The sequence below is a fragment of the Colletotrichum spaethianum genome (genome assembly GCF_022836535.1).
Source record: "Colletotrichum spaethianum MAFF 239500 DNA, contig19, whole genome shotgun sequence".
Lineage (NCBI taxonomy): Eukaryota > Fungi > Ascomycota > Sordariomycetes > Glomerellales > Glomerellaceae > Colletotrichum > Colletotrichum spaethianum.
In genome coordinates, this window is record NW_026054789.1 from 736827 (window position 1) to 749474 (window position 12648).

Sequence of the window (12648 nt, forward strand, 5' to 3'; positions counted from 1 at the left end):
CATTGGTCTGCACACAAAAGAGCTCCATGACCTTGACACAGGATATGTTCTAACCGATTTCCATTCCACCTTTTGTTTTGTACATTATGTAGCCTATCCCGTCTTCGCCTCCTCACCCCTCAAGCCTCTAACGCTGAGGGGATCCCTTTCCGACTCCACTCCCCGACCCTCTCCTGATCGCAAGTGTCCCAAACCCTTCTCCTCAGCGCTCGATACAACCGCCTCGTCTCTCGACTATCCGCATCAATCCTCTCAACCTTGTCCTCAGCCGATGCATCGCCACCGCCGCCGCCATCGCACCTCGCCTCCTGCGCCTCCAACCAGCTCACGATCCCAAACCTCGTCGCCAGCGTCGTGCTCCCACCCTCAATGCACGTCGCCCGCCACAACACCCTGAGGATCCTCGTCCGCAGGTTCGCCCGCATGTAAGGGTTCCCCGCGAGCGCAAAGACCTTCTCGAACCATTTCTTCTGGTGGTACACGGCCAGGTCCGCGGGCGTGCGCAAGCCGTCCAGCAGGTATGCGAGAAGCCAGCTCACCTCGGTGTAGTATCTGTCGTCGTCCGAAGGGGCGCCGTGGAGGATGTCGTGCGCCAGAGGCACCTTGTCATGCTGCCACACGGGCCCGCGCGTAAGGAAGCTGTTGACCTTGGGATAGAGGCAGTGCAGCGGGTTCTTGAGAACCTCGAGGGCGCTGATGGCAAACGAGACCAGCGGCGAGGCAACGGGGCCGCCGGCCACGAGGGCGCGTGAGGATTCGGCGAGTTCCGAGAGGAGAAGCCAGATCTGGTCCTTCTCCTCATAAGTTGATTCCTTGAACTTGGCGGCCATCTTCAAGATGTTTGTGAGGGCCTCTTGACGGATGCTGGCATGTTCCGACCACAGGAGGCGGATGAGCGCCGCGGCGTGGCCCTCGTCGATAAGGTCCTCAACGCTCTTGGAGTTCCACTTGAGAAGCGCCGAGTTGTCTTCGTCAGGGCCGAACGGCACGTCAAGGATGGCTTCTAGCGAAGAATCGTCGAGCTCTCCGTTCACGATGACCGGTCTTTGTCGTTGTGGCTCGGCGCTGTTGTCTTCTGATGCTGCTTCCTCTTCCGCCTCGCCATCGAGCAAAGCCTTGTCAGCCTCTGGGGCGATCGCCGGGGCGCGGCCTGCCAGAACCTCTGTCATCTTCTTGGCAAAGGCGCTTATCACCGCCGGAGTCTCCCCCTTCGTCTGGGCACAACTCAACAATACAGTCAAGAACCTGGACAGAAGTTCCAAGTCCTTCTTGTCCGTTGCCTTGTCGACGACGAACGGCAGCTGCTCGACCATGGTGGCCAAGATCAAGCTGGCAGAGCTTTCGTCCTGGCTGCCAGCGACACTTTCCTGCATCAAGTCGACGTACTTGAGAGGCGAGGCGGCGCATCGTCCGGCGCAGTTGTCGAGGAATTCCCAAATCAGGTCCAGGTTCCGCGATTTGCCGCCCTTTTTCAGCTCCCCAGCCGCGCGGAGCAGGGGAGTGAGACCGGTCTGCTGCAGCACGAGCTGGTGTTGCACCGCCACAGACTCAAGAACCTCCTTGAGCTTCGACCGCCCCTGTGCGTTCTCGACGTAGAACTTGAGAAGCGCGACGAACGGCGAGGCCGCAAGCCCCTCCGTCTTGGCGAACCATCTCATGCCCGGTGAGTACCCCGCGATGGCAATCAGGTTCTCCAGCTCCATCAAGGCCAGGGCCTGGTTCTGCGGCTCCTCGGCCCTGCTGTCGAGGCGGGTGAGTGAGTTGACCAGGAACGGCGAAACGTCAAAGTTGGCGCGCAGCGCGACCTGCGGGATGACCTCGTAGTACAGCAGCAGCAGTCTGCTGGCGGCCTCGCGCTGCAGGACGTTTTCCTCCGCCATGGCCTTGTAGCACTTGGTCACCTCCTTCATGTCGGGGATCTTCTGGCAGAATTCATCGATGAGCTTCCGCGCCGCCATCTCCCAGGTCGATTTGGACGACTCAGCCGCTTCGCGGTGCATCTTCAGGGCGACCTCGAGTTTCTGGAGGGCGAGCACAAGGATGCGGATGGCGAAGAAAGAGACAAGGGTCGACTTGCTGGAGAGACAACGGACGAGGTCTCGCTGCTTGAGCGGGAGGGGCATAATGTTGTCCAGGAGGATCGAAGTCGGCGGAGGGACTCGGCGGTACCCTGTCGTAGGTCCATAATGCGGCGGTAGCGGCAGGTTTACCGTGTTGAACAGGAAAGCGGCGTATCCAATCCACGTCATGGACAGCTTCGGCTCAAAAGTGAAAGACTTGTTGTTTAAGAAGTAGCTGGCAACCAGCTCCGGCGCCGCCTGGAAGATGGCCACGATGAGCTCGCTGTGCTTCAGACTGGACCACGGGCGCAGCTTCTGAATGAACTCTGAGAGCACAAAGTTCGCGACGGCGATATCATCCTTGTACTTGTCCATCCACGCAACACGCTCTAGACCGTAGTCGTCCAGGCTCTTGACATCCTGCGCCGCCTCGTCCTCGAGCTCCTTCGGGTAGAGGCCGGTTCCAGGATACAGCACTCCAGCACCGGGTGTTGTGCAGGTGTAGAGCAAAAACTCATGGACGACTTCTCTGACCGAAGGCTTGTCATCCTCCTCAACGTCATGTCTGTACGTATACAGCCCAGCCAACCGATCCAGAGTCTTCGTGTTGAAGGCGCGGAACTTGACTTCGCGCGGCAGCTTGTCGTCCAAAAGCACATGCTTCTTCAGTGCGGCCAGCATCTCGAGGATCAAGAACGGCGGGTCATCCTTCAACAGGAACGTCAAGTGAGAAAAGACCTCCTTGAGCATCAACATCTCTTTTTTCGCCTCGGCCGGCAGGAACTTGAGGCAGCTCAAGAACAGCTTGATCGCATTCGTCCGCACCGAAGGCTTCGACGGGTCCTCTACACCGCTCCTCTCGCCATCGGCGCCCAGATGCCGAATCTCCAAGTTCCTCGCGAAGCTCGCAAACGTATGGTCCCGCGCGCGGAACACCCTCCTCGCTAGCGCTCCGCCGTCGAGCGTCACGATCTCGCGCACCAGCCGCAGCGTCGGTGAGATGATGTACCCGCTTCCCTTGGGCGCCGAAAGGCAACGCGCAATGAGCTTGAGTTGGCGCTCCTGCAGCAGCGTACGGGCAATGTCGAGGGCATGCGGCAGCAGCTCGAGGGTCTGCGAGGCGACCTGCAGCAGCAGGGCCAGCACAGCTGGTACGGCGGACATCATGGCCTCGTTATTGATCTGTGCGCCGTACGACCATGTCTCCATTATGTCGCCGAGGTGGACGGCGTCGTCGCTCGTGTTGCGCGGCCGGGCGGCGTCGAGGTACTCCCGAAGAGTGGTGAACCGGTCCTTGTTGTCGCCATTGCCCGAGTTGAATCCGTCGAGGAAGACTTTGAGGGATTGGATACCTGAAGACACAAGGTCAGTTTCAAGCAATTGAGTTCCAGTTGCAGAACCAGCCTACCGTGTCGAGCTCGCTTTTGGTCCTGGTCGAAAGTCAAGAGTTGTTGAAGGTGTCGCGAATGGTTGACCTCTTCAAAGGTCGGAGCTTCATGCACGACCTTCTGTCTCTTGCGCGAGGCATCTGCGCCCTCGAGTCCACGCGAATGACGTTTAGGCATCGTTTCAGTGGCGGGATCTCGAAAAAAAATTGGGCGATTATATAGAGTTGTGCAGCAACGAGAATTCCCGTCCGCTGCTTCTCTCGCACGATCTTCCAATTCCTCTAGAGAACCGAGCAGTGGACCCTCCAAGAAATAAAAAGTTCTGCCGACCCCCACCGCTTCCAACCTTGTCCCTTCCAAGCTTAGCGCGGGGATCGAGAGGGGCATTTTGGGGTGCCGCCAGCAGGGGACGACCCGCAATGACATTTCGCCGAACGCTGGAAACCCAAACCTCGAATTTCTAGAATCACCTTGTCGCAATCCCTCCCTCGACCAAAACACCACACAACAACCTCACGATCCCACGGTACAGAACCGCGCAACCCACCACACCGACCCCAGAAACCTCGAACCGAAACAACCATCGCTCGCCATGGGTTCCATCGTCATTCCCCATCTCAACAGTGGCTGGCACGTCGACCAAGCGATCCTCTCCGAGGAAGAGCGCCTCGTTGTAAGTCGCACCTGGACTCAACCCTCCATGATGGCGCCAAGCAGCTAACGGTGAGAAATAAAGGTTATCAGATTCGGACGCGACGCCGACCCGCAATGCATGCAGCAAGACGAGGTGCTGTACCGCATCTCCGAGCGCGTCAAGAACTTCGCCGTCATCTATGTCTGCGACATTGACCAAGTCCCAGACTTCAACCAGAGTACGTTCCGTCTACGTCTCCTTTCCTAGACACCTGCCCTTCTTCCATCTGAACGTGTTATTTAGAGCCGGAATAGACTGCTGACATCCTTTCCCCTACCAGTGTACGAACTGTACGACCCCTGCACAATCATGTTCTTCTTCCGCAACAAGCACATGATGGTGGATTTCGGAACGGGTAACAATAACAAAGTAAGCTACGACCCTTTATGCCTCAAAGCTCGCGGCCGGCGTGCTAACCATATTCCGTAGCTCAACTGGGTCCTCGAAGACAAACAAGAACTCATAGACATCATCGAGACGGTCTACCGCGGCGCCAAGAAGGGTCGCGGTCTGGTCGTCAGTCCGAAGGGTAAGAACACCCTCCCAAACTCTCCGTCGCTCATACGCGCTGGCGCCATTCAGCATACACAGCTATGGTTTCGCTAACGCTCTTCTGTCTGCAGATTACTCCACCAGGCACCGATACTAGACGCCCCTCCTCGAATGGCGATGGCTACAGCACCGGCCACGGCCAAAGCTACGGCTTCATACGCACACGCGCACACACACATACCCATCTACTCACATTGTAATGTTGCAGCTTGTATAAGGCAGAAGGGCAGAAAGATTCCCCGGGAAAGACATAGGGTTGGTCTCACACAATCAAGAACACTATCATGTTTTGAACTCAGAAGATGCTAATTCCGTGATCCCAAGAATCGTGATATCTTTCTTAATTTCTTTTCATTAGGTAAGGTACGCTCCGCTTCCTCTTGTCTTCCTTCTATGCATCATTCATCGTGATATGATAAGTAAGTCGTTTACATGCTTCGCAACTCCCCGTATCGGTCATGGTTGTCATGGTTGTCGCTCTCAGCTTGAGTTGTGAACTCATGCCCTTCTTCTCACCCTTGTGTCGGGCGAGTGGTGCTGTATTACATGTTGTAGATTCTGTAGATTCTGTAGATTCAATCATAACTCCATCCTATGCATCCCCCCTCAAAGCATCTCCCCTTGCGATGGCATCTTGGTCAGGTAATTAGTCGGCACCTTGGGAACCTGGTGCGCCGCGGCAGCCCGCTCGGCTCGGAATAGTTCCTGCTGTCGGTCGTTCTCGCGCGATCGGCCTCCCGTCAGACGACGCATCCGCGATCTTGTGCTCTGCGCGAGCGGTTTGATCATGCTCTCCAGGGAAAAGGAGCCTTCGCCGCCGTGGCCCGTGTTCGGTCGCTCGTCGTCTGCGTCCGAGAAGACGTCTTCGGGGAACTCGTCGTCCGACGCGAACTCGCTGATATGCGGCTGGTACGACGCGGGCGCAGACGGCGACGTGATTGATCTGTAGTGGAGCCCCGGTCGCGAACCGCCTCCCATCCCGCCGGCCGCCGAGGATGACGCGCTAAAAGCTCCAGGATTCATCGTGTTGGAGCTCGGATCCCTTGCCGTAGCTGGTGGCCTGTCAGTAAATCCATTCTGGAATGTGCTGTTGTTGGAAGCCTGATGCAGGATTGGCAGGATTTGCTCATCATACAACTGCGCTCCGGATTCGAAGCTGTCCGGAGAGAACTCGGTGATGGTCTTCGATGAGCGGCCGTCGCTGGGCGGGCTCGTGCCGAGGTCGTCGAAGAAGTCGTCGAGGCTATCCAGCTTCGTAACGAGGTCGCCAAGGTGTCCGTCGCCGCGGCCGTCGTCCGACATCATCGTCTCGGTCCTGTCGGGCATCTGGAAGTAGCTGTACGGGAAGTCGTCGTTGTGGAACTCAACATCGGGCGTCGGCGTCGCCTCCGTGAGGATTCCTTCGGCGGTCTGGCACATGTAGAAGGCGGCGTGGATATTGGCACGCGTGGAATCCGTCTTTTTGGCCGGGATCGGAATGGCCCAACCCGACGCTTCTGGAATGCCGAATAAACTCTGGATCCGCTCGTATTCTTTGCGAATCGTCTTGGACGTGGATCGTGTCATGCTCATTCTCAAGTGTTGCTTGTCCATGGCGCTGCCCGACATCGTCATGATGTTGTCCAGCACCTCCAGTGCCTCCATGCAGAATTCGGTCTGCAGTAGACGCAAGAGGGGCGAGATAAGATCGGAACCGTGGCCGGCCAGCTCGGGCTTCCGCATGTCGATCTCGGGAATAACGATGCTGAGGATTCTCATGGTCTTAAGCTTCACCCACGCCGTGGAGTTCGTAAGCAGGCCCATCAAAAAGATGACCATCTTGAAATCCAACTTGGGAAGGAAGTGATCCTTCAGCGCGGCAAAGAGACGGCTTTGAAACTCTCTGCTGTTGCCCTGGTACTTGAAATTGACGTATTCCCCAAGCACTTCAGCAATGTTGCCATACCCCTGAGACTCGCAGACGGCGCACAAAACCCCAGCAGACTGTAACGCTTGCTCGCTGGGCTCGTCCTGTTCCATCTCGTGTAAGAAACGGGGAAAGTTGGCCAAAACAGCAAAGAAAAGCCGGCTGTCGTCCCCAATGAGATTGTCACTAGGTAGCTGGACCAGCTTGTCAAGTGTGCTCAGAGTGGCCTCCATACACATGGATGACCGCATTCCCTTGTACAGAAGGGACTGAAGGCCTTCGAACTGGCCGTCCCATCTCGAGGGTTGGCCGTCGAGCAGAAGCCTGCGGACGTTGGGTGACCGAAAGTCGATCTTCGTGAGGAATTCATTCAGCATTTCCACAGCCTCGAGGTACTCGCGCTCGTTGATAGACTCCAAGCAAGCACATGTAGTCCAGAAGAGCTGGGGGAATGTGAGCAACTTGTCTGCGTCAAGCTTCAAGATAAGCGTCTTGAGAGTGGTTAGGATCTCCATCGCAAAGGTCTGGATCTCGGTGTCTTCGTCGGCGATAGTATTTGATAGGCGTGCGAGCATGTCTCCCAGCATAAATTGATCCAAGGAAGTGAGGATACACCGGAAGATTTGGAAGGAGCGACAAGCGAGATGTCGGACCGGGCATGACGTTGCCCATGTCAGCGACAGCCTGCCCCATTGGTCCTTGATGCCCGGGTAAGTCATCTCAAACGTCTTGACAACCTCTGCTGTCAAGAACTCCATGCTTGGAGGGACTTTGTTGTCGTGATCGTCAGCTTTGCCGTTGCTGTCCTCGTAACCCCAGACGACCGAGCGATCATGACGACGAATCAAGTCAATGAGATCCTCGATCGATGCCCTGGCCGTAGGCTCCGTCTGATCATCCAGTTGAGAGATGACAAGTTCGTGAATGAGATGGACCAGCATTTCTCTGGCTTGTTCTTGGACCAGAGGAGTGTAGTGATCCCAGAGCACCGTCACCACCTGGAGGAGCACTGGTACATTCTCGGGCGTTAGGTGCACAGGGGATACCATGAGATCGACCAGCAGGATCAGCGAGAGCTGTCCCAGAGAAAATCCAGCCTGCTTCGTGCCCACAGGAAGTGCCTCTCCTAGGTCTGCGCAGTAAGGCAAGAGGCCAATGTCCGGTGGTGGCGGCATAGCATCCTTCTTCTCGTTCGGCACCATTGCCTTGGGAGTGATCTGCATGAGAAGGAACTCGACAACCTTCATGCCTGGCGTACTGGTGGTGCTAGAGAGGAAGACGACGATTTGCTTGGCGTATTCGACAAAGTTCTGCTCGCGCCTCTCGAGGCACAGAGAGATAATGAAGTCGAGGATCAATCGGACATTGCCTGGATAGGGTCCGGTTGCGAGGGCTTGCCACAGTGCCTGAACCTCGTTGTGCAGTGCGCCACTCGATTTGATGGTGATCTCTAGCAAGTTGGCCAAGAGAACGTAAGACTGGGCGATGGGGCCGCCGTTCGGATCAACCTTCAGCTCGATTGACTGGATCCAGGGCAGGATGACGGCTACAACGTTGCGTTGTGAAGCGGGCTGGAGATCTTTGAAGTAAAGGGTAAACTCTGAAAAGATGTGGAATGCCAACTCGGTATGCTGTTTTGCAAGTCGCTTGGAGATTTCGAACTGAGCCAACTTATACACTGCCTTCGTTTTGTCGGAAATGCTAATGTCGTAGTCCTGGATCTTGGAGGTCCGACCTGGTTGTTGCCTTTCTTCGAGCGATCTCATCAAGCGAGCAGACTTGGAACGAATTTCGCTCTCGTCGTTACCAAGTGTGAAGAGGCAGAGCCCAAGCAGCTTCCAAAAGGCGCACGAGTAGTCGAGATGATCCAACAACACCTGAGTCACGACAGCGAAGTAGCTCTCCTGCACTTTCGAAACGTCGGACAGGTAGCAACGAGCAATGCAGTGTTCCAGGAGGTATGGTAGCTCCTGGTTGTGGATGATCAGGTTCTTCAGAGCCCGGCGGCCGATTACGTTCATGCGGTCGCTGCCCGAGTTGAAGATGGCCTCAATCCACGCGAGCATTCTCCGGATATCGAATTGGAGCGTTGCGCCGCTCTCAGTGGTTATGCTCATTGGTCCACCACAAAGGGCCGCCATGGCGCTGAGGGCAGCGGTACGGAGATTCCGTTTCTCTATCTCCATGGCCGCGGTGACCGTGCCCCTCTCTCCAAGAGACTGCTGGTCGATGAGGGACTGCCGCATGGTGTCTTCCCGGACGCGGATCTGAGTCTGATTTGGCGAGAAGCCGCACCAGTCTTCCATCAAAGAGAACGCGGATTTTCGGGATTCAAACGTCATCCACCGAGATGGGTCCTTCGTCCTGTTGATTCCCTCAAAGAGTTCCTCCGTCAGGCCGCAGTAGTGGCGCCTAAGTTTCTGGAACTCCCAGTCCATTTGAACTTCTCCGTCCATGAGGAAGAGCTTGAGGTCCCGGGTATAAGTGACGAGGTTTGTCAGGACCCACTCGTCGTTGTAGACCTCCTCTACCTTGAGGAAATGGCAGGTGAGCTTGTACACATGGGTAATTTCGGTTCTGAGGAGATCCATCTTGCGGTTGCGTCTTGGGCTGCTGTTTGTGCGTTGATGGATACGAGCACGCGCTTCGTCGTTGCAGCGCGAAACCTGACCTGCCAACTCTTCCAGCAGGGTGCGGTAAATGTGTATGTTAATCGACCCCATAGCCAGGACGACTGCATCTCTGACTGATGCCGAAGAAACGGACAGGAGGGGTATTAGATACTTGAAAAGTACCCTGGCTGAAACGATCTTGTCCGCAGAGGCTGGCTTGGATGTCTTTCGGCTATGTTGTGTGCCTTGAGAATTGGCGGGCACGACGCTCCCTGGATCGGCCAAAGTCGTACAGGCGAATATGAGATAGAGCTTCCACTGTTCCACGAGGATCTCCGGCTGTGCCGTCGGTGTTCTACCGGCGACACGGGCGCTCCCAGGATCTGAACCATAGTACAACCCCCTCGAAGGCTCCGACAAGAGCACGATGGCCTTGTACATCTGCAAAATGCGGTTGCAGATCAGGTCCCGGCCAATGGTAACTGTAAAGGGACACTTTTCGTAGGCGATGCGGATGAGATTGGGGAAGAGCTTGAACCACAGCGTCGTGTCGTATGACACGTCACTGGTGCACAGCTCCACAAGGGCGCCTCGATTGTTGCTGTTTTGCATTCCCCTCTGGAGCCTGCTCCTTTCCGCGACGGAAAGACCTTCATCTTTAAAGTTCATTACCTGCATCGAGTCGTTTTCTAGGATGTCGATAACCCGCAAAGTATCCTTGTCCTGATTCTGGAGTGCTTTATCAAAGTCGGTGATGAGCCGCAGGACGGTAATGGCGAAGTACCGCACTCTCCGAGACTGCGAACACAAGAAGAACAAACCGTGAGCTTCCGCCTGGTCCACTTCGGCCCAGATACCGGACAGATCGAGCTTTGCGCCGCGCTTGTCGCTCGCCTCGAGTTGGTCTAGAGAAGCGTCGCGGGTCTTCCGTCTAATCTCTTCAATCCATATTTGTAGCAACTCAACGTACAGGCGAAGTGTGCTTTCAATGTGACCCGGGCCGAGCATTCCGCCATCGGACATTGTTGAGTATCGGTCGTCAAAGTTGAAGATGAAGCGAGCAAAGCCCATGGTGACTTGCTGCGCATGGGCTTGTCGGGCTATAGCTTTAAGTGATTGTGCTGATGAAAAGGCGATGTTATATTGCACGTGAGCGGTACCCGTGCAGAGGAGGTTGATCAACGAGTTGAAGGGTATATCGACAGAGAGGCAACGGGGCAACGCTTGAACCGCAACATGCAAAAGCTCGTAAAACGCCTGTTTATGGTCTGCGGGAGACTGGTCGTCTCGCCGCGCGAAGTTAAATGTGTCTGCGATCGGGGTCTTGGGGCCCGGGCTGCTGAACTTCTCGTCCAGGACAGCCTGGCCTCCAAACGTGTTGTCGCAGATGATGGTGATCTTGCCAAGAATTTCGCAAAACTTATGATAGTACTCTTTGACGACGTCGTTCAGGGCGGCTATCCGCACAGGGCGGGAGAGCTGTTCGCCCTCTCCCGATGTTCCAGTAAAATTCATGGATGAGCCGTGGTGAGGCGGAACCATCATAGGGGACGCTGGCATGCGTTCGCGTTCAATTGCGGGCGGTGGCGGAAACGAGCTTGGAAAGGGGGGCCGGCCTTCGTCTCCCTTCTCGAGGTCTGACATGATAGCCAGGAAGGCTCTGATTCCAATCACCATCCGGTCTGGGTCGAGCTGTTCCACCCGGAGATCTTTGTTGGATACGAACAACTCGGCGTTGATCAGGGGAAAGATGATATGCTTGAAGCAGTACTCGGGTTGCTTGTACCCGATGATTCGAATGATCTGGATGACTGGTTCGGCAACGGCCGAGTCGGATGCAATGAGGCCGCGCTTTGTTGGGGGCAACACCAACTTCATCACCTCGTCTAGTTTTCTTGTAGTATTGGGCAAGGTATCGTTTGTTCGATACAAGTATGTCCATAAGAGCCGCGCAATTACTTGGAGGCACAGCGGCCGCGTGAAGCGGTCTTTAAGTTTTGGCTGCAGAGGAAGAATCAACTGAAGCCATTGAGACCCGAAGGTCTCCGGGGGAGATACGCAGAGTAGCGTTGCCGTCAGGGGAAAGGCGAAGCCCCAGTGTCGGGGCTTGATGAACATTTGCGCAAGCCGGGGACCGATGGCCCCAAGCACTTCGATCCACTTCGGATGCGCCAGGTCTTGGTTCGTCGCCTGGGCAGCGACGGTGAGCAAAAGCGTCTCGAGCACCTGGCAGAAGGCCGTCTTAACACGCTGGCCATGGGATCGATGGAAGAGACGCCCGAGGGCCACCATGAAGTCGCACGAGTGTTCCCAAGATTCCGGGTGTGACATGTTAACCTTGAGATGCTTCATGCCCCCGAGGACCAGCTCAATCTTGCCTTCAGCGTCGCGGCCTGCTGGGGAGGTTGGGCTTTTGGCGACCAGCTCCTGGAGAGAGCGCTCGAGGTCACCGAGGAACCTGTCCGTGACGCCCCTGAAGTTGATCTCGCTCATCACGCCGAGGAGCTGCGAGAAAAGATTCCAGTTTGCGAGTTTCAGAGGGCTGACCATCAGCTGCTCGGTATCGGCGATCTTCAGTTGGCCAAAGATGATGCCCTCAAGCTTCTCCTCCATCTCTAACGTCAAAAAGGGCAGGCTGGTCTGGCTGATGACCTCCAACAGAACACGACATAGGATATAAATCGAGACTGTCGAGCGGCGTTCGGCGTGGGCTACGAATTCTTGTTTCGCAGCAAGCGATGTCTGGGGACTCGTCAAACCGTTGTCAATGGTTCCAGCCAAGGGTTGAAGAGGCTCGGTATTCCTTCGTTGGAGCGGACCAGGTGCGGCACCTCTCGACTGCTGCAACTGGCTTCGGGCTTCGTTGGCTGCATCGCTCTTGCTCTTCCTCCACAGCATCATGGAGTCTATCAGGGGTTTCGGTCGCGGGCGGGCAATGTGGCCCAAGGCGGTAATGATCTGGTCAAAGGATGGATCGACTCCCGGGCCGCATATTTGCTCGACCTGCGGCTCGGGTTCAAACGGCACTGTAATGCAGTCATTCAGTTTCTCTTCGGCTTGGGCAATGAACTGGGCCACGATTGTCAGCGATCATGACGCTCAAAGAGGGCGGCGCAAGCAAAACATACGGACGTGAAGAGTACATGTAGGGCGTACTCCCCGACAGTCTTTTGCTCATCCCTATGGTGCTTGGAAGAATGAGAGTGGTGGTGTGCGTGTTCGCGCCTCGACTTGCTATGCATTCGCTCTACTTTTCTCTGCGTGGCGGAGGAATTCGTGAAGTCGGTCGCTGAAGATGTCCTCTCGGGCACCTGAGGCCCCGAATTGACAGTCGTGCCGGACAATGCGGTGCCGGGGCGCGGCCCTGGGGGCGCGTCCGGCTCCAGACGGCCAACGGCATGCATATCGGGACGGTCGGGGGTGTTGAGGCTCGCGC

The 12648-nt window shown here is 56.2% G+C and overlaps 3 protein-coding genes across 3 annotated transcripts; 1 reads left to right on the forward strand and 2 right to left on the reverse strand.

Moving 5' to 3' along the window:
• Positions 1–119: 119 nt before the first annotated feature.
• ColSpa_07638 (uncharacterized protein) lies at positions 120–3625 on the reverse strand (the record flags this gene model as incomplete). Its single annotated transcript, XM_049273850.1, has 2 exons — positions 120–3412; positions 3469–3625. 2 exons carry the CDS (start codon positions 3623–3625, stop codon positions 120–122), a joined length of 3450 nt encoding a protein of 1149 aa, XP_049129807.1.
• Positions 3626–4040: 415 nt separating this feature from the next.
• On the forward strand, positions 4041–4791 carry ColSpa_07639 (mitosis protein dim1; the record flags this gene model as incomplete). The annotated part of the gene is made up of 5 exons (XM_049273851.1): positions 4041–4121; positions 4185–4320; positions 4423–4511; positions 4572–4671; positions 4766–4791. 5 exons carry the CDS (start codon positions 4041–4043, stop codon positions 4789–4791), a joined length of 432 nt encoding a protein of 143 aa, XP_049129808.1.
• A 509-nt stretch (positions 4792–5300) lies between these two features.
• Positions 5301–12616, reverse strand: ColSpa_07640 (cell morphogenesis protein PAG1; the record flags this gene model as incomplete). The annotated part of the gene is made up of 3 exons (XM_049273852.1): positions 5301–6209; positions 6435–12281; positions 12341–12616. 3 exons carry the CDS (start codon positions 12614–12616, stop codon positions 5301–5303), a joined length of 7032 nt encoding a protein of 2343 aa, XP_049129809.1.
• Positions 12617–12648: the final 32 nt, after the last annotated feature.